This window comes from Drosophila persimilis, unplaced genomic scaffold, assembly GCF_003286085.1.
Source record: "Drosophila persimilis strain 14011-0111.01,24,50 unplaced genomic scaffold, DperRS2 tig00000002-arrow-pilon, whole genome shotgun sequence".
NCBI lineage: Eukaryota > Metazoa > Arthropoda > Insecta > Diptera > Drosophilidae > Drosophila > Drosophila persimilis.
Window position 1 is genome coordinate 15,942,245 of NW_020825289.1, and position 26,116 is coordinate 15,968,360.

Consider the following 26,116-nt stretch of genomic DNA (forward strand, 5'->3'; position numbering starts at 1 on the left):
ATCAGCAATTATCAGGATAATCCATCGAACGATGGTAAATAATTTAGTGGAAATCATAGTTAAGCAAATTTGCTTTACAGTTGAACTTTGACGGAGAGACAGAGACAGGTAGAGAGAGAGAGAGAGAGAGAGAGAGAGAGAGACGTGTGGCACATGCTTCCTCTTACGAATTGCAGAAATGTGCAGAATTTATGAGCAGCCGCAAGATAAATAAAATGATATTTATGCTGATTGCTTATTTGCTTTGAGAGTAATTGGTTAAATTTGTTTGCCTCCCCGAGTAGGTGTAGGTGTTGCGTAGGTGTCAAAGGTCAATGGTTGTCTATGCGAGCCACGACTGCCAGCGGCAAAAACTTGCTCAACAGCCCAAAATGCCAAATGTCTAGCGCGGCGGAACGAGGAGGCGGAGGAGGAGCAAGTTTTTGCGAGGCCTCCGCCAGACTTTGCTTTTGACAAACTTATTAAAAAAGTTTCTGCCAGTCGGCAAATATCATAATCATCTGCATTTCAGCGCTAGTACACACGAGTACGAGTACTTATCAGGGTCGGAGTGTGCCCCCTGCCCCGTGGCACTCATCATTGACAGACATTTGCCCTGAAAGTGATGCTCTAACCGCATCTGGGGAGTGAGTGGAACTTCATTTTACCTCTAACTTAATCATCATGAGCACGTTTCTGCAGGACGAGTCTCCAATGATAGTTGATTTGCACATATTTTCATTAACTTTTTCAGCATTTTTTTTGTTCTCCATTCGGAATTAGTTTTTGCACAAAAGTTCTTTGTTGGTCTGTTGCCATGATCAACAATTTTAATTAAAAAATTTTCTGAAATTAATATGTATGAATATAGTTTGTGTCTGTGTTTTTTTTTTTTTTTTTTTTTGCCCACATATCTGTATTATGGAAACTTCAGCAAAATAATTTCAGAATGCAGATTTTTGTTTGCTTTGCGGTCAGGGGTATATAGGGCTTGCACTACAAAATATGTACATATGTACATATGTACATATATTCTGTGGCATAATTTTGGGTGTTGACATGGAATTAATTAAGGCCGAGCTGGTTTAAGTTTGACTCAACCAAATACAAATAGTTTTCATATCTACATATATCGACTGTTCGAGGGGCTTGCCCATTGCCCCCAAGATTCAAATACTCCACTCTGTACTCCACTCTATAAATACTGGAAGAAGAGGTATCACTTCGGCTGCTTCTACATCTTCTTTATCTGCTGCACATCCCCACTTTTTATTTATTTACATGCACGTAAGCTAAACTTTGAATACCAGGAGGAGGAGGGCAGGAGGAGGAGGAGGCCAGGAGGAGGAGGGTACATTACAACAATGGAGGAAAAAACCTGACCTCTCTGGACAGTGGTCGCCTGGTGGAGCGTTCCTGTTTGGGAAACGGCATCCACTTCGTCTCATAATTGGCTGGCGGTGCTTGGGCTAATAGAATTAGAATGTGCACCACATGAGCAATTTTCAGCAAATTTGTCGCTCAGTGTGTGCTGCAGCTGTGGCACCAACGAGCGGACAAGATCGCTGCGCTCGCCATGCGCTCCTCTGGGCCTGGCTAATTAGTTGGCCGAGAAAAAAGGCGGCACAAAAGAGCAACAACTTTACGCTATGTGGCGGGCATGTTGCATGTTGCATGTTGCATGAGGATGGGGATGTGGATGTGGATGCCGCCGCCAGTGTCACCAAAGGTTGATTGGGATCAAGGTGAGAACGGAGTTGCATGTTGGTTGTCCGTTGTCCGCTGTTGTCGCCGCCGCGGAGCCATGAATTGTGCACTTTATGGTCGGTCGGTGAATGGGAATGGGGAATGCCACGGCTTGTTGCAACTTGTCCGCGGATCGTGTCTGGGTATTGTTGGAGGACAGCCCATGGGGCTCTGCGGCTCTACATTGATGTGGGCCTTTGGAAGATTATTCCTGGCGGATCGGCAGATAATATCTATTATATCTACCTCAAATAGCCGCCCCCGGCCCAATGCCTGGACCCATGCCATGCTCCATTGCTTCCTTCCATCGGCTAACGGTTAAACTATAGAATTACGGTATACAACAGAATGCAATTAACTTGGCCATCGTCGTTGGTCGTTGTCGGCCGCGACCAGTCGGAAAAAAAATCGCCATGCTTTGAGCCCAAATAACGTGAAATATTTTCCTTTTCGCCTGACAACGGAAATTAAATTGCATGAAATTGGAAAATTATTACACGCAGGCACACACACACACACACACAGAGAGAGAGAGAGGGAGGGAGGTGGAAATGGCATTTGCATAGTGTTGAGGTGGCCATGCAATTTGGTTAGCCATTTAAGCCAAATTAAGGCTCTGTTGGTAGCACTGCCACTAGTCCCAGCCGCTGCCACGATGTGCCGCAGCACGCACGCTGGTCAGATGCAATCAAGGTTGCAATTTTCTTAACCAGTTTCCCCTTTAACCAGTTGACAATTCGTGTGCGTAACGCCGCGGTCCACGCCGCCTGCCGCCTGCCGCCTGCCTCCTCGTCTCGCTGGGTTCTGGCAATTTTTCTAACGATGACACGCCACCGAGACGAGAGGCCAATCTTGGCCAAGTTTGGTTGTGGCTCTGGCATGCATTGGCAATCAGTTGGCAGTTTGTTTGGCTTAATCGTCTACGTAATTGATATGCGTGGCTGGGAGGCTGGGAGGCTGGCGGGGCCGAGATCCTTTTTAATTAAACTCCACAGCTCGCTGGCTCTCTGGCTCGCTGGCTCTCTGGCTCGTTGGCCGGCCATGGAACAAAGACATTAATACGGGCCGAGACCCGATTGGGCTGTGGCTGATACTCGTACAGATGCCATCTCGTTTTGAAATCGTTCCAGACGATTGACATAGATGACACCGATGTTGCCGTATGGGGGGTCCGGGGCAAATTGATTCGGTAATTAGGTGAGAGCAGCGATAAATACTATATGTTTCGCTAATCGAAGGCCATCCACAAGTTTTAGAGCCATCAACACTGCCAGTGATGGATAGTGGGATAATGGGAAGCCTTTGTCCTTTCCAGCTATCGAGTTTTCTGACCTTTCTGTGGCTTTTAAAATAAATGCGAATTTCATTTGGGAACCCTTCTCGTGGAAAACTCATTTATGCGTATGTGCCAAAAATTACAATTACAAATAGTCTCGATTCGCTTTGGTCCTGCTCAACGGGGGAGAGGGGGGGGCCAGTGGCACTGGCACTACGCTGGACAAAGACAAATATTGGCCCGCAATCACTCAGCTGTGAAGATGCCGCAGAGCAAACAGAAACAACTGCAGGGAAAAAGCTGAAACTGTGAGCGGCAATAGCAACACAACAGCAATGGTCATCATAATACACACAGCCAGACAGTGGCTGCTATAAATATGCGAATTCGAATGGGCCAAAAGCGAATCGAACCGTTGGGAGTCCCAAATAAACAAAATGAAACGTGCCCCTGGGGAGCTGGCAGCCAGATGGGAGTGTGGGAGCCATTGGAATGCCGAAAACGTAAAACAGCTGAGAGAGAGAGAGAGAGACCCAAGCCAAATATTGGCATTGCCGGTGGTCGTTGATAGCAAGGGTATTCCGTGTTCGTTGTGAGAGAGAAGAACCCTTTGGGTCTCGGAATCGGCATAGGTAGAAGAGTACCAATTTGGCTGGTCCCATCCTGGATCAAATTAAGCACTGAAATGCAAATTACTCAAGTTGTGGCCACTGCAGGGCGGGGCAGGGAGGGGAGGGGGAAATTCTGGTACTGGTTAACCAAAATTTAGTTGCACCCGGTTCTCGCACAATAGTGCTTCACAGATGCGGTGTAGCATGCCTTACACATGCATAGCACTCGTATTCCACTTGCCACTTGATTGTTGCAACTATAGAAATCTTATAGAAATCAATTATAGCTTCTTATGATGGTTTTTTATATTAAACCAATGCCAAGCGCGATCTCTGAAGAATCTTGTATAGCTTACCCTTTGTTCCGGCTCTACTTGTAGGGTATTAAATGCTACAATCCCTGCGGGGCATCCCAGAATCATAATACCCCACCAGGGCAAGGGTATAGGGAAGCTCGTGAACAATATTTGAGGGCACTCTGAGGGCAACTGCAAGCCGTTTCGATTGTGTGCGTGCGTGACTTTGACCCTCGCCCCTCGCCTTGGAGCACCTTGGAGTGGTCTCCTCTCCGGCAGACACATAAATCGAGCAGCAAATCAATTATGTTAACCGTCTGCGAGCTCTTATCTCCGGCCCCACTCTGCATGTGGCTGCTTGATTATAATCCAAGGTCAGTAAGGGTCCACAGCATGACCCCCTTCCCCCCTATGACAGGGGGAGAAAGATCATCTTGAATATTTCACGCACGTTCTGTGCATTAATTGATATTTGCAGTAATACGCATAAGTCAAGAGCGAGGGACAGCAACGAAATGAATAGCAAATGAACTCGGTGTGAGACAGACACCACAATGGGAGCCCAGCCCGGGGAAAGATGGAGCCTGGGAAGCCGAGTGTGCAGCCAAGCGAAAAGGTTGGTATTCCCTAAGCCACATCCCAGTCGAAGAGCCCTCGGAGAGCCCTCGCAGAGAGTGTGCCAACATTTTGCTTTGGCTGTACGAAATCTGTTTTAGAGAATTTAGTGCAAACAAAACGCTTTTGCCGTATGAAAACGGAATACTAATTAGTCCCCCCTGCAGTGACCTTGGACCAGGCCGAACAAATTCCATCTTAAATGCCAGAACTAAATTATTGGCTTAAATATAAGCATTTACCCCTTGAGGGACTAACTGTGCAGAGTCAGCATAATGGAATTTTCCAGGCAAATATTTGACGACAAACACACACGGGGCGGTGGAGAGGGGGAGAGGGGGTAGTGAACGAAAACATAAGCCGAAAAAATAGAAAAATATTTTACAAAAAATGTACTTGTGCGTCGGCCGGGAATCGAACCCGGATCAACTGCTTGGAAGGCAACTATGCTGACCATTACACCACCGACGCCACTTGAAAGATCGGGGAATTTCTACCCGCAAGAACCGCACGACTGCGGAATGCCGGAATTGGACTGAAACCAACCCAACGTTCTATAAATAGATCGTACGGCACGACATGCAACGCTTGAGAGATACGAATGACGGAAATCTCGGGTTTCTCGCTTATCAAATTGGGTCGGTTCGAGGCGAAACTATGGAGCAATCCAGAAGCAATTGGACGCGGAATAGAATGGGAATTGGTATAAACAACTAAAATCCATGGGCTAAAGATCTATTAGAGCATGTGTAGGCATCTCTTTATTGGTGGAAAATTATACAAAATCACATTAAAAACAATCAGTAGGAGTTATACTACCTCCCACCCATGGCTAAGAGAGGGGGGTTACGTGACAAATGTTTGAACGCTTCCAATGGGTCACCCCAGTACGAGGTCCATTCATAGTCAAAAAGCTTTTCAAAGCAAAGACACGGCCTGGTGGGTCACCCACACTCGTGCCGCACTAGACAAAAGGCCGGAGGAGAAGTAGAGGTAACCACAGGCGGTCCACGAGCCAAACTTATTTATTACACACCATTTTCAGATGTTTGATCTACCAAACACGGCGAACCCCCGTAAGACGTAAAGCGAGGAGGAGGGCCCAGGCCCAGGCCCAGGCCGCTGTTTGAGGCCTAAACAACCGAATCGTGTTTAGTTTTGATCTCTGACATGCTTTCAGTTCCTAACCGATCGCTCTATGTTTCTAATTAATTTGTATGATCCGCTCACAGCGTGTCGGTAATTTCCCGCATCCGAGAGCATTCCTGAAGCCCTAACAAATTGCAGGCCATACATCAAAATCTATCAAATGAATGACCATTTTATTTGGCTACCTTTTTCGACCATTCCGTATGGTATGGCACATAATTGATGGGACCCGGGAGTCTGCTAGGGTCGGGGTCTGTGGTAACTCCGATTGCTCTTGGCGGGGAACAACGGGGTTGACACTGGCTGCCAAATGATGTCATTCTCGGGGCTGGCACAAAGTCTCGGCCCTGGAACCTGTTGCTCTCAAAAGAGTTTCGTTTCTCTCTCTCTTTTATAAATTATTTATTCAGATTTTTCTTTTCTTTGCGCTTTTTTTGGGCTTACCTATTGAGACGTCTACTTTGGTTAATTGAGTCCATTATTTGGTTCGGAGTCTTTTTGTGTAGTCATGGCGGATTATGGAAGAAAGAGAATGCGTTTCGGATATGGCTAGCTAATGGAGTTAATCATTATTTATTTTGAGACTAATCTTTGGTGGGTTTCCAGCCGATTTTGAGCTCATTTTGAAACTGTTGTGGAAACTCTTCTTTGTAGAGAAGCCTGAAACGGCTATAAAACGGTTATGAACAGTTTAATTATGGCCCAGGCCCAGTCCTTGAAAGGCTTTTGCCCACAAAATTACATATGCAAAAAAAAGAAGGAAAAAAAAGAGGAGAATGAATGGAAAACCAGTAAAAACGAAACGGAAACTGCATAATCAAAAATCACAGCAAGCGGTAATCAACGGACCATATATTTTCAAGATGCCCCGCCGCCGCCGCTGCCGCCCCCCCGTGACCAGCCGCCAATCTTGGGGAGCCCACACACAGCAGCCTGGTATGGCATGTGGCATGGACCAGGGAATGGTCAAAACAAGTCCCAAGATCCAAAGGATGCTTACACGCTGCGAGTACGCGCTGTGTGCCACATGCGGCGTTCTGTTGAAAGCAACTTAGAAAGAGAGGTTGTGTCTAAGTTGCCAGACATTGAACTTGAATATGAATTTTTAATTGCATGCGGCATGCGGCATGCGGCATGCGAAACTTGCTCAAGCCAATTAATTACGCATCGATTTGTGACTCGGCAGGTTTTGCCCCAAACCACATCCACGAGGAGGATGGAGAGCCGTAGCCGTAGCCGTAGCTGGAGCTGGAGCTGGAGCTGGAGTCGAGTGTTCAGCATGTGGGGAGTCACATTTGCATTTGACAGGGAACGGGACGGACGGGGACGGGCCGGAGAGTTGCCACTTAATTGTTGCCAGCCCCAGACCCAGCCCCAGCCCCAGCTCCAGCTCTGGTCTCTGACTTGGCAACTTTTGCGAAATTGTATGCTTAATGGAATGCTCAAGGGATGGCTGGGGATGGAATGGCAGCTGGGATATGGGATATGGTGTAGAGCTAAAATCAAAAGCCATTAGTTGTGTCTTCATGGGGAACCTGGGGGCTCATTTATCAATAATTTCCTGGTAAATCGATTCAAACTGCATCCCCAGTGATTGACATCCGAGTCGGGGTCCTCCCCTCTGACCTGATTCTGAGGACTGTCGTTGCTCCAGCTTCGGCCTACTCGTCATCTGGTGATTGCATGTGATTCACGGACCTGCTCCATGGCCTGTGGCTTGCAAAATAAGTTTCAATTATCCACAGGTACACGGCAAGCGATGAATAATAATTTCATTTAAGTGAAACCCTCTCCCGCACCAACAAAAAGGCAGTGGAAAAGGCACCGCACTCCATAAAAGCAGTTCGGTCGAACTAATCATACAATAAATGAATCCTCATCAATTCATAGACAGCAGCCACAGCTGGAGGAGGAGGAGGAGGAGGCGGAGGAGCAGCAGCAGCATCCTGGCATCATCGTTGTCGTCCCGGTGAGTAAGTCCGGCCAAGAGCCAGAGCCATAGCGAGAGCCCGGCCTAGCCCCCAAATGAGCCAAGAGCCAGGCAAAGGCAATAAAATTTATGTTAAGTAGCGCGGCCATAAATAGCCAAAACGCAGGGGATGGTAGGAGAGTGGCTATCGGACAACGTCGTCATCTCCTAACCTTGGCAAAGGAGCAGCAAAGAAATCAAGGAAGAAAGCCTCAATCGATATTCGGACTATGGGATACCTGTGGTCTCGCTAGTGTGGAGTCCCTAATAATCCTTCCTTGTGGGGCTCTAAGCCTCTCTTCTACCCGTCGGAGACACCCCAAACCTCTGCCATTACAGGGTACCACAGCGAGAGAGGGAGCAGCAAAAAAAATCGTGAAATCGTGGAATGATAAATGTCAAAGCAAATGACATAAATAATCGAATCGAGCGCAAACTCAGTCAGCCATGAAAGCGATGTGCCTAGAGGGCAGGCAGCCTATCAGCGGCATTGGCGTCGAGGCTCCCATAAAGAGAATAATCAGGAGGGCAATGGAGGGAGCAGCTGGAAGGAGACGAAATCCTTTAACGTCACCAAGTGTGGTCCGAGGCTCGATTGCGTGCCCCATTCCCATTTCATTCCATTCTTCCATCCGGCACGAGCACGAGCCTCGTTCGAGCCGTCCGTGGACGGGGTGATGATGCCAGTGCCCGGGCAAAAGAGGCGACTTCAATTATTGATAGATTATTTACTGTCAGTCAGTCAGTCGGTCCGACTGGCAGGCAGGGAGGCGGCCAGGGAGGCAGGCTTTCTGGCAGGCAATGACATTGCCCATTGGCTTCGGTTCCAAGAAGGAAAAGCCCCGTCACAGTCCCATCGACATCGTCATCTCCGACTCTTGTACGCGACTTACATTAATCATTAACTGAGGCACTTGTACCCCCACTTATCCATCACACTCCTTCACCCTTTTTGCCGTGCCTCTGCGTTTGTGCAATTTGTAATTCTGTATAAAGCATCAAAAGGTAGAGACTTCATATATCATAGATCTCAACTGGAAGAACGAGAATTTGCATTAACACATCATCAGTGGCTGATGAGACGCCCAGGAGGGAGTGTCCCGGGCAACATGTTTGTGGAAAGTATCGGTTACAAAAAGCACTTGAATCGCAGGGAAATGCGCAGAAGAATCCCGTAGATATTTCCGAAAAACAGCCCCCCCTATGCATAAATCAAGAGCCCGATCAAAATAAGGAACTTCTCCGATCGTAAATCCCCACAAGAGCAAATCGAGAAACACTTTCAATCCGCGTGGGACTCCTCGGCAAGGGCCTCGGGCCGCCCGGCACACACCTTTATGGCTCATTAACGACATGTCTTGGCCAGCCAGTCGATGGCTTTTGCATCTTTGGGGGCTCCACCAACAAAACGAGCTCAATAAAAATAAAAACTGTCTGTTGGCTGGGGACTGGGGACTGGGGACTGGACGACAATAAAACAAAATGGCAATTTACGATTTTATTTACGAGCTGCCGTGGAACGGAGCATGCCATGGGCCGGGGCGACGGGGGCCGAGATCCATCTGGAAAGGTGGAAACACTTGATGGGTAGTTTCGCACTACATCCAGACGGAGAGAGGAACTTCAAAAGGAGGCGCACCGCATCGCAGACGAAAAATTTGTCATGCTCAATGCGTTTCGCCTCACCTCACTCCGCCTCGAAAAAGCAAACAAAAACAAACAGAGGAGTGCTCGCATTGAGATGGTTGTCTAAACTTGTGGAAACGCATAAATTATACTGCATATAGTACGATATACGAGAGGCTCTGTGCCATAGCAGCTGTCAACGCCCGTCCGCCCCTAGCAGCCGCCCACAATTGTGGAATTGTGGAGCAAATAGCATTTCGCTGCGACTTCAAAAATGACCGACACTCCCTTCCGTCGTGCAGTTTTATGGGCGTTTCACACACTCAGAGACACGCACCGCTGACGCAGACGCCCCCTATTTTTGGGGGTCTATTTTTGGGCATTTCTCTTAATTGAAAGTTTATTAGAGGCATTTGTTACGGCCCGAGCCGATAATGCGTTTCAGGTGAGAGCAAAACGGGGGGCTTCAGGGTTAACCGTTTCTGGTTTCGATTGGGCAATGGGCGTGGAAAATTAGAGGATATGATGGGTAGTATAGAAGAAGGGAGGCATCTATGTATCTGTAAGTGTGTTCCATCTTGTTTCTATTCTTAGTCCCACATAAGATACAGCTTTTGCCGTACAAAGCCTATCCAGTCCATGACTTCTTCTAAGACCCATGCCCTCTATGCCCGACGTTTGGTTCACAATCTATCCTTCACTCTTTGAGCCGAATCTTCCGTCAAGTTCATTAGTACAAAGTAACGTTGGCTAATGCACTCCAGAATTATCATCCGAATACCTTTCTCTACTTCTTAATTGCATATCCAAACTCTTTCATCTCTTGACACTCTCTCACTCTCAGTCCCGCTCCAAGACTTTCTTTTCGAATTTCCTACATAAAAACTACCGAAAAATCGTAAAAACTTGCCCAAATCTGTTTTTCATTACGCTACTAGAAAGTCTAGAAGCCAAGACGCAGAATAATCCCCAAACTGCACTCCGCCAGACGATGAGGAGCGGGAGGATAGATCTCTCTCTGGCTCCTGTGGAGAGGGAGATGCCGCGTAATGCATCATAAATTCACATTAACACTCTGCAGACATGTGCGCGGTCGCCTCCCTTCGGGGCCGCACTCCATGGCACTCCGCTTCTGCCCCACATTGTTGTTGTTGTTGTTGTCTGCCACACACATTTATGGGGGCTCATTTTGCGTTTTAAAAGATACATTTTGTGTGCCATTTGTGTCATCCACGAGTATGTGTGTCGTCTGCGGCGCGACGGCTGGATTTTGTGCATCTGTTTTGTTAGAATTTTGATGCCGTTACCACCACAAGTGGTATACCCTACACATTAGGGGTACCCTGACTGTGAGCTGAAGACTAGAGGAGGACGGTTAGAGGAGATGTTATCCAGTATTTCCATTAGATTTTACAACCTTACAAACCACCTCAGGGTGTTCTCTGATTCGAGGAGTCCCTTTTTTGCAGCTTTGTGGCCTGACGATGGCAGCCGTCGCTTCAGTATATTTACTTTATAATTTTTTATTGCCCCATTTGAGTGTGTGGAGGCTTTTGTGCATTTGTCAAAATTTTCACGATTTACGATCGACATCATCATCAACATCAGTGGCAGAGGAGGTTGGGTTGCCGTTGCCCTTGCCACCGCTCCAGCACCCCACAACAAAGATCCCCAATCCCCAATCCATGGCTGAAAAGCCTCCGACGACAGAACAAGATTTATGTTAATTTGTTGTGATTTATTGAACGATTTTTTTATGGAAGTTTCACGCATTTTCTTCTCGGATACTCGAAACGCCAGTTGTCCTATATTTTTGTTGTGGCAAAGCACAAACATTTGCCACAAAACCGAATGACATTTTGAGTGCTCCGCATGTTTGGTTAATTGAAAAGAAAAACCGCATTGAATCGAAATAAACAGGCTGGTTGCCCCATTCCGAAATTGTCGGGAATTCAATGGATATTCGTACTACGGGGCTACGAGAGCTACGGGGATTTTCGCACAGTTGGAGATCCGTTTGTTGAATGTCCACGGACCCCAATGGCCCCTTGGGTCCCTCCGCCGATGCGAGTATGATCAATGTGCGTCTGTCATGCAAATTTAAATTTGTCCAAAATGAAAAAAAAAAAAAAAAAAAAAAAAAAGAAAAAGAAAACCCCAATCCCAATCCGAGACCCCAATCCACGAAAGCCGGGCACGCAGGCAGGCCGCAGCCGAGGGACGGGGCACCGAGGTTGATGTTGCTGCCGGGCCTAGACAAGCGGCAAGTTAATTTATGCAACACTGCAACACGGCGCGGCAACAACAACGGCCGCTGTGGCAGCAACACAATGCCAATAAAGGCTTTGGGGCAGACACAACAGCCACAGGAACAGCCACAGCAACAACAATTTGAAAATTGTTTATGCGTCTGCGCAGCCGCACAGTCGCCCCCCTCTCCCCCTCTCCCGCTCTATCTTCTTGCTGCTGCAACTTGTGGCGCGTTTAGTGTTAAACGCTTGATTAAAATTCTTGTAACTGCAACACTTTTGTGGCATGTGTTGTATGGAGAAAAAAAGAGAGAGGGCGATTGTCTGGGATCTTTATGGAGCGTGTTGTTTCCTTTGTGGAGGTTGGTTTGCTTTTCTTTTCTTCGCTCTTCGCTCTTCGGTTCCATGCATCACTGGGAAGATCGTTGTTTGTGTACCTGGCGGCTGTGCCTCATGCCTCATGCCTCATGCCTCTGCGTCCTGGCCATTGTTGCTCTTGTTCTTTTTTAATTGAATTGATTTGCATTTTTCACGCAGGCGTTGCTCATTGCCGTTGGATAAGCAGGAAATGTTTGCCGTTTTGGCGGTGGGGTGGGGAGGGGTTGGAATTAACCCAAATTAAGATAAGCGGGACTTTCAATCGAATCGAACGGGTGGAGACGCACGGGCAATGCTTTCTTTTTGGGGCTGTAAGGGCTCCACCTTGCCACAAGACAACCACCCATGAATGCAGCAATCTTGCAGCAATTGCATGTTAATTACAATTTGAACATGCCTCAACACCCGACACTGCCACTCTGCCCCAACGCCCTCCCTTTGCACTCCCCCAAAGTGCCAGAAAGAAAATTGTTATTAATTAACATGTAATTGTTACGGGCAGGCGACATGACAGAGGCCCACATCGCATCGCATCGCATCGCACCGAATCGAATGTGGTATGCCGCGGACACGCGGTGGCAGGGCATGTGGGAGGCTCTCTCTGTCAAATCGCTGCCGGCTTTAACAAATTAATAAACTTGACCAAGACACGATAAAACCGCATAAATCAATTTCGGTACAAATGCGCTAAACAATCATAAATAATAATTAAATGCCTGTTTAAACTACTTTTCGGAGGCTCCCTCCTCCCCCACAGACCCTCCCTTGCCTCCGGCTGGTTGGATAATTAAAAACTGTCGGTAATTATTGAAATTTGTGGCCAGCAGCAGACATGGGTTAACCGAATGTCGCTTAAATTACAGCCCCAAAAATGCTCACAAAATTTAATTCAATTTAAGGCAAATAATCGACGAGGAAGGAGCTCTCGCTCTCTCCCTCCCTCTCTCCTGTCTCTCTTTTTATTCACGGGTATGCCTCGTTAGTTGTGTCCACTTCCTGTGTTTGTGTTCCTGTTCCGTTTCCCTTTCCGATGCCTGTCATCTATCCAATAATTTGTGACGCCTAATTGGGCAAAGGGTAGCCAGCCACTGCCACAGATACTTTGCCATGCATCCGTATAGAGACAGAGAAGATGGACAAAAAAAAAAAAAATGTTACACTTTTGTGCTTCTAATTGCGCATTTGTATGCCTAATCGATCTGTCCGATTCGATTCGTTTCCATGTCTCTCATGGAATTTGTGGGCCATGTATAGGTGAGTGCTTTCTTTTTGTCTCTGCTTTCCATTTCTGTTTTTCTGGCCGGACTTTGGCTTTGGCCAGGTGTCCGTTTGAACTGCTAAACCAAATGAAGCGTGACATTATTCACATTTTTTTCGAGAGGGTGTGGAGGTGGTGGTGCGACCTGCTCTATGTAAATTGGTCGCATGACAAAGGAACTTGTGTGTCCGTATCTCTATTGTCTGGGCAATCAATTGCTGTCTAACCGTTTGATGATAGCTGACGGTCCCCTGAATTGGGAGAGGGTTCATGAGGAGTGATGGTTACTAGAGAACGGATAGGAGGTTTTCCTACTTGTCTACATATGTCTGATGAGGACTCCATCTAGTCGTTTCCCTGTCTGATGCCCACTGTGCCTGGACCTCCTGTCATAAGTGGCTTTCGGCCAAAAGTGGTTTAAATGCGAGAGAGTCTGCTTCAAGCAGTTTCCCTCTCTCCGCCCCTCTAAGCGAACCATCGATTGCGTGTTGCAACAAACGCTGATCATGTAAATCCTAAGCAGCAGGCAGTCTGTATATACATGTATGTACATATATAAAGGCTAGAATGTGCGCCAGACAGAGGCGGGCGACCACAAAACCCACATGCAATTCCACTCCGATGTTGCACGCAATTAAAATCTTCATTAGCCGCGTTTAATTTCCACTTTTGATTAAAATAAGAAATAAAACATATAAAATGAGAAAATGCAGTACTAAAAATAAAACAGAAAAAAAATCTTGTGACATGTGTCGTGGCTTATCGCCATCAGCCGCCAGCAACAAGTGGAGTTGGGGAGTTGGGGAGTTGGGGCTATGGGGCGGTAGATGGAGATGGAGTCGGCACTGGCACTGGGACTGGCACTGGCACTGGCACTGGGTGGAGGCGCAGCAGGATTCGATTGGACTCCTCTGCGGACACTTTGCCTGATTAACGATACGTCCTCGTCCTCCGGGCACTCCTCCTCGTCCTCCTTGTAGTCGTCGTCGCTATCAATGTTGGGCCTAAGTGACAGTTGACTTGTTTATCAATTGACAGTTGTTGTTGCTCCGCCGAAGCGGCAACGGACACTGGCTAACTGTTAATAAGCTTGTACCGTGGCCTGTGAAAATGTTGCTTTTAATTAAAAGTTGCCCAACCCCTCCTGGGCGGGGGGGGGGAAGCCTGGTGTTTTGTAAGCCCGTATTTTAAAGCCCGATGCTGTCAGGATAGCGGCCAAGAGCTCATGTCTTACAACCAAGTAGTGGCTTTGGGGCATGCTGCAAGTCAAGATATTTTATATAAGCATAAATAAATATTTGGGCCAGCCTACACAGTACGCAGTACGCAGACATTCGCTTGAGATAAAGATACATTCTATAGTTGAAATTATTATTAAATATTTATTTGTTTGCTAGTGGCACAGTTCTTTGTTCTCAGGAATTTTTTAATTGGTTTTCTTTTGCCACAAAACTTGCGGATAGCCAAAACTTTTTGGCCCACTTCGGACATGTTTATTGCTTTGGCCACAGTTAAGCGATATTTCTTAGACAAAAGCTGCAGAAACATCTCCTTCCTGGAGTGCCAGACTCCGGCTCCGGCTCTGGCTTCGGCCTGCAGTTGTGGGTCAGTGGATTACTTTTTCAGGCTTCTCGCATTGTTTTTTTGTTTCACTTCTTGGCTAAAGTTGAATGCAGTCCAGTCCCAGTCTCTCCCTCTCTCTAATGAGCCGTCGCTGAATGAAGTTCAATGTTGTGGCTTGTAAATCTCCCCACATGCTCCACTTTCCCGGACAGAAATCCCATTTCCATAAATATCAATTAAGCACAGTGACAGGGAACATGGGGAGTTCTCGAGTTGCTCTCCGAGACGACTCCAGCTACTGGCTACTGGTTGGGCTGCTACCTGGCCTACGCAGTTTTATAATTGGACAATTTACTACCCCCCCGCCACTCCCCGGCGACCACTTGGAGAGCGCTCATCAAGAGAGCTGAGGAAATGCTACCATTTGGGCGTTGAAGCATGAAACCTATGTCCGTATGTGGGCGTGGCAATTGAAATTGAAGTCGTGTGCTAACTGTGGGGGGGGGGGGGGGGGGGAGCGGGGGTACACAGTGTACTGTTTTGCTTGAATGGATATTCCCCCCGAAAAAAAGAAAATTCAATTAGTCAAAGTCGAATCGCCCCCCCCCCCCCCCTGGCACCCAATCCCGGAAAAGGCTTTCCCTCGTAAGCGGCTTACACACACACACACACACACACACACACACACACACACCCGCAAACTGTTTCACTAATTTTCAAAGCTCCTCGAGCCTGTGCTCTCGCTCTTCTAATTACTCCTAACCGAAGGGAGGAGGGAGGCTGCGAGGCGACAAGAGATGATGTTACTTAGTCATTTGGCATCCACTAAGCGGTCACTAAGCGTCAATATTTCAGGCCTAAGCCTATTACAGATTATTGTGCCAGCTTACAACAGAGGCAGACGACATGTCCGGCAGCCTGGGAGCCTGGGAGCCATGGGGCAGGCAGGCATTCAGGCATTCAGCCAGCCGATGGCATCTCGGGTTGAGTGTCAACTCTCCTGATTGGACAGCTTATTGGGCCTTTGATTTGCATAATATTTCGTTGAATAGTTTCGAGAGGGCAATGTGGAAATTGGGGAACGCCAAGACATGGCATGGAATGTGGGATACAGGTGGAAGGAGGGGGAAATAGGTCAATCGGGTTTGTAGCTTTCACGGCATTAAATCTCAAATCTCTCATCACAAAATCCCACAAATTAAATTCAATTAATTACTACTCGTTTGCTCCACTAAAGGTACTTGAATTTCCGATTCATGAAAAGTGCAGCCCCTTCCAAAAAATAACCCCCCGCCCCTCCACACACACTCTTCCGGTGCGGGCTGGGGCTGCCGCCTGGGGGGCCTTTACACTTTGATGGCAAACATTTCATGAATTCATTTGTGCGACAGCGCGGAAAATGTGTTTGGCAAATGAAAAGCTGCCCGGACAAGGCCTCGACTAGATTCGAGGAGGGGCGTTCGCAGGTGAGTTTTCAGCTTAAAACCGATCATCATTCGAGGCCGAGAGCTTAGTTGCCCCAAGTCCAGGCAAGATGCAGCTACAGTGGATCATCCTCGGCTGCTGTGTGGCCTTGGCCGAAGGATACATGCTGCCCAGGCAGGGAAGCCTTTTCGAGTGGCTGGCATCGATATTTTTGCCGCCGCCGCCACCGCCGCCACTGACGACTACGACGACGAGGAGACCCACTGCCCCTCCTACGAGTGGCGTCGACAGAGAGTGCAGCACGTGTCGCTGTGGCCTGGTCAACACCCTGCACAAGATCGTGGGGGGACAGGAGACGCGTGTCCATCAGTATCCATGGCTGGCCGTCGTTTTGATCCATGAACACTTCTACTGCGCCGGATCCCTGATCAACGATCTGTACGTGCTCACAGCCGCCCATTGTGTGGAGGGAGTCCCAGCGGAGCTGCTCTCCCTGCGGTTCCTCGAGCACAATCGCAGTCACCCGAACGTGGATCTCCTGGTTGAGAGATCCGTCTCGAAGGTCAGGGTCCATGAGCTCTACAATCCGCGTACCTTCGACAACGACATCGCCCTGCTGCGTCTCAGTCAACCCATGGACCTGCAGGGCCCACACCTGAGACCCATTTGCCTGCCCAGACAAGGCCACAGCTTCGACCACGAGATGGCCATTGTCGCGGGTTGGGGGGCCCAGACAGAGGACGGTTTTGCCACCGAAACGTTGCAGGTATTGTAAAGGCGAAAGAGCCGAGAACTCTCATGGACCTTGTCCCGTTTCAGGAGGTGGACGTACTCGTAATACCCCAAAGCGAGTGCCGCAACGAAACTGCCTACACGCCCGGACAGATCACGGACAATATGCTGTGCGCCGGACTGCTGCCCGAGGGCGGGAAGGACGCCTGCAGCGGCGACAGTGGCGGGCCCCTGCAGGCGACCTTCGACGAGATGCCGGGCCAGTACCAGCTCGCGGGGATCGTATCGTGGGGCGTGGGCTGTGCCCGACCCAACACCCCCGGCGTCTACACGAGGGTCGGCCAGTATCTGCGCTGGCTAAGTGCGAATACTCCCGCGGCCTGTCACTGCATACCCCGTCCCGAGGAGGACTACTAACTGTTGTGGCAGCATCCAAAACTACTTGGGGGAAACATCCGTATCCATATCCATAACCATAACCACAACCATATCTGCAGTCGCATTCCCCAAAGGCATTGGGCAAATAAAAAAGCAATTTGAAACTGGGTTACAACTCTCGATAGGTGGGCTCAGAGGATCCTTCTTTCCATCCGCCGCTGCTCCTCCTCCTCCTCCTCCGTAAAAGTTATCCCAAGGCACGAGGCCATATCTCATGCACATAAATCCCAATTTGCTGGCGAAATATTTTGTGCAATTGTGATTGTTATGCATTTTGCATTTGTGCAATCATAAAATTGCTCTACCTTCCGAAATACCCCACAACAAAAAATAACACAAGGAAAGCCCAAGGACACGCGCCAAACTCGGAGGAGCAACTTCTCCACTCCACAATAAATTGCTCGGAATATTTGCGGCTATTTTAGAGACCCCTCCTCAGTACCCCGGGCACGGGGTAGTAGTATCTCCTGTACGGCAAAAGCGTTTATGTAAAGTTGAAATTTGGCCAAAAGCATAAGCATAAAGTTCTTAACAAATGCGCAACAAATTATCTACTCAAGGGATATGGGGGGGAAATGGCAAATTGAGTTTCGATTTGGCATTCGAAGAGGAAGTTTGCAACTATGATTTATTCTAGAAGATCCCATTCGGAAATGTTCCACCAGTAAAAAGTTCATTAAAAGACCATCGAAACGGCCTGTGGGGATACAAAAAGATGGTGCTTTATGGTCTAAGAATTCCTTTACGATTAAAGATGTTTTCAATCAGCAAAGACAAGCTTTTCCAACGGCACTTCCCCAAATAAAACCGACCATCTTGACCATTAAAATTCTATCTATTAATGTGCCCAAAACTCCAAAGTCCACACTCCACACTCCATTCGGCTGTGAGATTGCCAAACCCTGAAGAAAAGCACGCCCCACGCCCCACGTCGTTGGGGCTTGAGTGGAGTGGAGTGGAGTGGAGCCTCCTCCATAAAGCATATATGTTGATGCATATGTAAATAGTTTTACAAACGCCATGCATCATTAAAAATCTTTACGACTTCATATTAAAGCCAGACAAAAAAACGGCCAGAAACGAACAGAAATGAACAGTAAAGAAACCATTTATACTTTGCCAATAAATTTGTCTCACCCGGAGAAACTCGTAAACATTTCCTACTCAAAGTCGTAAAGAAGTCTCAAAAACACAAGAAACCAAAACCAAAACCAAAACCGAAACCGAAACGGGGGGGAAAAAAAAAGAAGTTAAAGTACTGCCGCCGACCTGCATGGATTTCCAGCTAAACGACAAATAACTTGGCATTTAATAACTCTCCTCTGTGGCCCCCTTCTTGCCCCCCAGTGCCCGCTCCCCGCTCCCTTGCATTTGGCGGCTTCATTATAATGCAGCAAAAGTCTCGACTTTATTTCTGGTTCCATAATTTCTGCGGCAAAGCGAATTTATGCCTTGAAACTAAAGCTCCGACTGCGGACTTTTTGGCCATGTCTGATCGCTGTCTGTGTGTGTGTGTGTGTGTGGAGGCGAGAGATGATGGGACTTTCGAGTTGGATAGAGTGCGTGAGGGAGGAAAGAGTACAGGACATATAGCTAGCAGAAAAGCAGCGAAAAGACACTCACCGGCCTTAAGGGGGTCAGAAAAGGGCCTGAAAGGTAGGTCCATAAATGAGAGGGGTTTCTTAAATCCATCAAGACTTTTCGCAGAATCGACGAGGGCTTCTAATCGAAACTTAGGCTCTATGGAATATATCTACCCCACTCTGACTTCTACCCTTACAGGTAGGCACACCAAATCGATGTCATCTCAGGTTCAGAGTCCCCTAAAAGACATCATTGAACATCAAATTTAATAATCGACCCGTCATGTTCATAATGAAGGCTCTTGGGGGGACGAGTCCTCGGCAGAAGAAACACATTTCTCAGAAGGCAAAACATGACACATCTCATTATGATGACTCCCAAAAGATCTCGGCCGCAGCACACACACACGCTCCAGAGCCAGGGGGCTGTCAGAGCATTTTGTTTATGATTTTGTAGCTGTCATAAAGTTATTAAAAGTATGTGACATTTTTATGGCATTATGACGTCTTGCCAGAGCCACAGGCACAGAGAGAGAGAGACAGAGAGAGAGAGAGAGAGAGATGTGTGGCAGGCAAGTGCTGCTTGCTGTTTGTTTTCAACGCTTTGAAGCTCTCGGAGGTACTGCTTGTCCCTGAAATATGATATCAAATAAAAAGCAAATTAAAGACGATAAAAATCGTGTCCCACCTCACGCTGGGTTAAATGCAAAAAGAATAAAAATAAAGAATACTTATTTTTGCGAGTCTCCAGGCGAAATCCCTTCGATTGGACTGTGGGTCCCGCGTTGGGGTTTCGGTTTTCGGTTTTCGGTTGCCTGCTTCATCTTGTTATTTGGTGGCTCATAAAACTTGTAAACATCCGACTGATTGTGCCCCTGTCTGGCTTTGGTCTCTCCCTCGCCATCGCCCTCGCCCTCGCCCCGAGAGTGGGTGCTTGTTTCGTTTCGAATTGGTAAGATATTTCCAGATTGGCCCTCGTAATGGGGCACTGAGGGCGTGAGAGATCAAAAGCCGATAAGCGGCCGAAAGGTCCGAAATGATGGCCCTCTAAAGAAATGGAAATTTCGAATGGAAATAATGGTTAATGGGCCTCGCATAGAAAAGGTGCTGTGGTTAGAGGTGTTCGAGAAGAGAATAGATAAGAGATGAGGCTGGTGCTCATATAGATCTAAAGATACAAGTTTTATGAGCGAAAGTACATCACTTTTTTGTTGTACTCTGGTTTCCTTTTCATTCTTATATACATCATATTCTAAACAAAAACTTATTCCTTTGGGAGGGTGAGCTTGGATTTGCGGAAATCGTAGCTGCGGCGCTTGGCTGCCGGCTGTGAGGCTGTGCGGCGCAGCACCTTCTGGTCGATGTACTCCTCATCGTCGTCGTCGTCGTCGACGGCAAAGTCCATCAGCTCGTCCTCCTCGCTCATCAAGATCTTCTGCCCTGAGTCCTCGTTATCGTCGGGGAGGAGCTCGACAGCGGCCTCCTTCTTGGACTTCTTGGGCAATGGTTCGTCGCCGGTTTCTCGATCAACTCCCTGCAGACGATTCTTTGTCGTTTTCTGTGCCCTTATCCCTTGGGGCAGCTTGTTTTCGTCCTTGGTTTTCTTTACAAACTTGTAGGTGCCGTTGTTCTCGTTCAGAAACAGCTCCAACGACGAGGAAGCTCCTTTGTCTTCGTCTTCGTCTTCGCTGGAACTGGAGCTGGAGCTGGACTCCAGGAGCGCGTTGGATTTCGAGCCTTTGTTGTACTTCTTTTTTTTGGACTTGATCGGTTTGGGCTTCTCCTTGGGTTTGGATGTGCTGCCGCTGCCGCTGCCGTCGCCGTCGCCGTCGCCAGCGTCATCGCACAGCTGCTGCATGACCTCCTCGAGGTCAAAGGCATCCTTCTTGGCATCTGCGGCAGCATCCTTCTCTTCGTCGGAGTAGTCCACACCAATGGGTAGGTTCTGGTTGAAGTCGCCCGACTTGTTGTGGCCGTCGATCACGATCTGCTTGTAGCCGCTGATCTTGATGCCGTAGCGGGGCATGTACTCCTGGAAGAAGTCCTGCAGCTTCGGGGGCGGCACGTTGCCGTAGTAGCCGGCAAACGAGGGCACCTGCTTGGTGAGTATCTTGGCCACCGACTCGTACGGGTTCACGATCTTGTCCGTCTTGGCCACCAGCTGCTGCTCCACGGTGGTCTCCAGGATGGCTGCCGGCCGGCCCCCGCGCTTGGCCACCGGCCTGTTGGAGGCATTGGCGTGTTCCTGCAGCACAGCCACGTCGGAATGGTAGCTCAGCTCCGTGCGGAGGCGGCAGCGTGCCATCTGCAGGGGCGACAGATAGGAGTTGAAGGAGAAGCAGAGGTCCTTCTGCTGCTGCTTCTGTTGCGTTGTGGGTGTCTCCTTTTTCTCTTGCGGTTTGAGGCTTCTTATGTGGCAGATCTTTTTCGGCACACCCATTACGAAGTTGGCATGCTGGAAGACCAAGACTATAGAGCTCTTGGGCAGATCCTGCAGGTCGTGGTCCAGCACACGCACAAAGCCGTGGTTCAACAGCTGCTCCGTGAACTGGAGGACGCTGTTGCAACTGAACAGGGACCGGGACCCCAGCAAATGCTCCTGCAGCGCCACATACTCGAGCAGCAGGTGCTTGCCCTTCTTCGACCAATTGAGGAAGTCAATGCGGCGGCTGTTGGTGGCCAGGTACAGCTTCTGGACAAACGAGTAGGCAGCAAGTCGGCGACGCAAGATGCGCCTCGTCACGCGGGGCCTCTGCTGCCGCACTCCGGCCGTCCTCTTTTCCTTCAACCTTCCTCCGGCCCGCTTCTTCAGCAGCTTCTTTTTCATCTTCTGGCGGACTCTAGTGGGGATTACCTCATCGTCGGCGATAGTCGCCGGCTTTGGGCAAACCTCCACCTCCGGGACATCGTCCAGCGCATTCGCACCGTCTTCATCGTCGAGGGTGTCCAGAAACTGCCGCAGCTCCTGATCGTGGGCACCTTCGGCCAGCACGATGCCGGGCGCGGGTGGCTCTCCGTGGAATATCTTCTGCCAGTCGTCCGTGTCGTAGGTGCCTCCTCCCGCGTCACGAGCCTCGTCCAGTGCAGCCTCTTCTCCGATGCGCGGAGAATTTTGACGACCGGACATTGCGTGTTGTTCCGTTTGTTTTTTTTGTTTTTTTTTTTGTTTTTTTGATTACAAATTTATTCTTGGACTTTGTTTTTGTCCGCTTGTCGGCACGAAAATAATTCTACACTTTGACGTCAAACGGCAGGAGAAAGCTGCCATACTTTCCAAAGTGAAAGCATCAGTGTTGCAAAACGTTTCTGGTATTTTTACTTTCTCCTTCAAGTGTTGTAGAATTTTGCTGAATTTGATCGTGATGTGTCATTAAATTCATCGAAATAAACTTTAACCCTGCAGAGGTGGAGGGTGGGGGGGAGTGGGGGAGTGGGGGAGTCTATAAATGCAAATTTCCAAAGACACAAAGAATATCAAATACCAAACAAAACTCGCATTTCATTCCATTTGAATGCATTTCATGTATGGTTTGCAATAAATCTATTGTTCCGCAACCCCCAAAGCCCCCATTCAACCCTCCTTCCTGTCGCCCGTCACGCACTAAGGGCGGCACAGTTCAAAGGGTGGCAGGGGGCAAGGGAATCCACGCGCTGTATCAATAAGCATACAACAGGAACAAAAAAAAATGCCGCCACTGGTCTGCCCCAATCAAAAGGGGGCGGGGAGATAGTGGGCGGCACATGCGCGTGGAGTGGGGGAAGGGAGGGAGGGGGGCGAACGTAGAGTTCCATAACAGTAGCTTTAAATTGACATTTACATGAATATTTAATAAACATCCTTTAATCATGAGGCGTCCAATGTGCACCAACGACAGGACTGAATGCTGATGATGGAAACGGGTTGAACGGACGGGACGGAGCCGGACGGGATGGACGGATGGATGAACGTGCATGTCCCGAAATGTGACATTTTTTTGCTGCACAGGAGTTGGAGTAAAAACACTGACTAGCAGGAAATATCATACAATAATTTCATGTGTGAAACATTACCCAGTGAATACTCTTTCCTTTTATTGCCCGCCATTTGTCCATCAAAGTTCATGATAAAGTTGATAATATCCCTCGTCGAATGGTAGCGAAACGCCGCTGGAATGGAATATGACGAATAAATTTACAAGCCCCAACACACGGCGGCAAAAAAGTGCTCCTTCAGGCACGTGATTTTGACATTGTTTCAGGCGTTAGTCACACTGCTTCCTCTCGGTATGTTTGCCATCGATTTATGCAGTTTTTATAGAGGTAACAGGCAAAAGGTGATCTTCTTCTTTTTGTGGCATACACTATTTGAAAGATATCAGTTTCCCCTCCTTTTTGGGGGGAGTTCTTTCTGTGGATATCATGAGGCCTCATCATTTTCTGTATTTCTTATAAGTGGGGCACTTTTTTCACCCACTAGTAAATCTGTTCAACGGGTATCCCTTGGTCGAAACATGACCTGCAACATTCATTCGTGTCTTTTTTTTTAACATACTTTTTTCCGCTATTTTTTTGGATTTTTTTCTTGTGACGGTAGCCCCCACTTCACAGAGAGCCAGTTTTCGTCGAGTTTCGATTTCGGTTTCGTTTTAACTCTGTAGAGAGAGGGGGGAGGGGGAGGGGGGGGGGGGTCTTTGCTCCTGTGCGTGTTATCTGGACAAATGATAACCGATGATCGACTGGACGGGCCTGTGACAGCTGTTTCGAGCGATCTCTTTAAATATTCAAAAAAAAAAATAAAAATAAAAAATATGGATCATTAAAAAAATTGTTTAGAGGCGACCGCCGTCGGCACTTTTTGTGGTTTAATGCGTGTCAAGTGGCCGTAGATTGTGCATTTTTATGGTTTATGTGGCGCTACTTTGAGACTATTGTTTTGAATGCCATAAAACTAGAAACAAGAAGAACATGAATGCCCCACGCCGTACAGCTGTCTGTCTGCCTGCTTCCTGTCTGTACTTTTTACGACTCGAATGCTGATTCTGATTCTTATTCCGATTCCGATTCGGATTCCAATACCATTTTCGATTATTTAGTATGAGTCACTCTCATGCGTGTGACTCACTCGAGAGAGAGAGATCCCATCCATCCATCAATCATTTTCCACATGCCAAAGCCGAACCTTGGGGCTGCCTTTGCGTTCTCCGAGTAAATTAATATAAATGAATAATTTCTCATAATTTTGTGAGTGCATATTAAGGGCAGCCAAGCTGTGGTCTGACAATTAGTGGGGTATACATGTTGAAAAATCATTATTCAAAATTGTTGCATGCCTAAAATACATATTAATGGTCTTTCCTTGGAGCTCTTCGGCTGGAATATAGTAATTATTTCAATACTCTTAATGAAGGAAAGGATTTCTGGGGAAAAGCTTAAGAGAAACAAAGACCTGAATATCGGATCTGAAGCTGGTACTCTTATAAGCCTCCTTCATACGAGTATCTCTGAGATCCCTGTACAAATTCCGACTAATTGAATGCCTAATGTGCCTGTGCTCTTTCTCTAGAATATCCATGCCCTCGAAGGCTAGAAGGCAACTCCCGTTTTTTGGTAATTTGATATTTTCCTTCTCTACAAATTTTTGACTAAATGTGTTTAAAACTCCCCCCTCACTCCGCTACCGCTCTAACGATCTGCTGTGTATCGCTTTCACCCCTCGTCTGCGGCTGTTCTTCAATCAGTCGTCTCTTGGCTGGTCTCTAATGAAGCGTTAAAACTCCCGTTCTCTAGTGGAAGAGAGCGAGCAGATAATTAACACAACTCCAACTGCAACTCCAACTCCATTTCCAATAGCACCGAACCGAAGAGAACTGAGAAAAGAAAAAGATATCATTAACCCTTGGCATTTGTCACACGAATTGTGGAGTAACTCTTGAGGAGGAGGTCCTTCCTTCTGTCCAAAAACTTGGAGCTCCTTTTGTCTGCTGTTGAACAAGTCAATCTACGTGACATCCTTTTGCTTACTCCTTGCCCGGGTTGTTCCTTCCTTGGGCCACGAATTTTGTTGAAACAGATGTCAAATTGTTGTACATTTTATATTTTTCTTTCCCTTTCGTCTCTCTCTCTCTCTCTCTCTCTCTCTTTTCTTTTAGTATTTGTTTTTTCTTTGTGGTGGCCCCCTTTTGTTTTCTTTCTGTTTTGGTTCATTGACTGTTTGCGCGGTCTCGAATTTCTGTGAAATGTAGTCCTCCCCCCTCCCCGAACCATCGCCGAGCGGGTTACGCCGGGACACTTGATATGTGTTTTTTTTTCACTGAGTTTCCAGGCAGTAGGGACTGCTTAAGGCAACATATGTGTGTCCCAAATGAAACTGCCAATAGATTATAGATGGTATGGACGATAATGAAGAGCAGAGTTATGGTTGGGTCCCAATTATTCCATGAAGTTATATGGATCATTGGGAATCGAATTTGTGGCTAGCAACATAGTTTTCGATAATGTTCTTCCCAAGTCTCTCGTTCATTTCATCATCTTCTGGTTATTCTGCCTCTTTTTTACCGCAGAGAGTGCGAAAACAGAAATCATTTTACGATAAATAATACAACTTCATCAGCGACAAACGAACCCCCGAAAGCGGGTTCTGCCGCCCTCTCTGCCGCCGTCTCAGACTCGCCAGCGATCCACCAAAGCGTGAGGCGTGCATAAGTGAAATGTGCACAAGATACCAGATACAAAGATACATCCAACAACAAGGCAGAAGGCATCCAAAAAGGTAATTAATCATCGTCATGGGGCGTGTGCACGATTCGCTTAACGTGCGCCTTTGGCGGTGGCCTCTCCGGGCCGGGGAGCGGGGTACGGTGACGGGGAGCAGTACAGGGGACAGACGGCTGCGGGGTCAGAGTTTGGTCTGTGCACCACACTCCAGACATATTACTCAAGGCATTTCCATATGCTCCACTTGGAGCCGTGGCTTCCACTGGCTCTCCGCCGGGTCCAGGGGCATGGGGCATGGGTCTGCACAGAGGCGTGGCCTGGCGTGGCGCAATAATCATAACGAGCCAAATTAATGCGTTTCTTTCTACATCAAGCAGAATTCCCGTGCAGTTTTTTGCTCGTTCTTTTGGTGACACATTTGCTGATTTTTCCAGAGAGCAGAAACAGACATCCCCTCGCCCCCCGCCCCACCTACCGCCACACCCTCTTGAAAGTTTCTAATGTTTCTCCCAGTGGCGCCTGCTATTTCG

The 26,116-nt window shown here is 47.9% G+C and overlaps 2 protein-coding genes and 1 non-coding gene across 3 annotated transcripts; 1 reads left to right on the top strand and 2 right to left on the bottom strand.

Annotated features, from left to right (window-relative positions):
* Nucleotides 1–4,922: 4,922 nt before the first annotated feature.
* On the bottom strand, nt 4,923–4,994 carry Trnag-ucc. The gene has a single exon. It is a non-coding gene; the product is annotated as a tRNA-Gly (tRNA).
* An 11,255-nt stretch (nt 4,995–16,249) lies between these two features.
* On the top strand, nt 16,250–17,289 carry LOC6592591 (trypsin-1). Its single transcript, XM_026985010.1, has 2 exons — nt 16,250–16,906; nt 16,960–17,289. The coding sequence occupies exons 1-2, from the start codon at nt 16,250–16,252 to the stop codon at nt 17,287–17,289; spliced, it is 987 nt and encodes a 328-aa protein (XP_026840811.1).
* A 2,798-nt stretch (nt 17,290–20,087) lies between these two features.
* On the bottom strand, nt 20,088–22,039 carry LOC6592590. The gene has a single exon (XM_002018036.2). It carries the CDS (start codon nt 22,018–22,020, stop codon nt 20,158–20,160), a length of 1,863 nt encoding a protein of 620 aa, XP_002018072.2. The 5' UTR covers nt 22,021–22,039; the 3' UTR covers nt 20,088–20,157.
* Between the last annotated feature and the right edge of the window lie 4,077 nt (nt 22,040–26,116).

Coding starts and splice junctions, on each gene's coding strand:
- LOC6592591 (XM_026985010.1), top strand. CDS start 16,250: ATGCAGCTACAGTGGATCATCCTCGGCTGCTGTGTGGCCTTGGCCGAA. Junction 16,907..16,959: donor TTGCCACCGAAACGTTGCAG/GTATTGTAAAGG, acceptor GTCCCGTTTCAG/GAGGTGGACGTACTCGTAAT.
- LOC6592590 (XM_002018036.2), bottom strand. CDS start 22,020: ATGTCCGGTCGTCAAAATTCTCCGCGCATCGGAGAAGAGGCTGCACTG.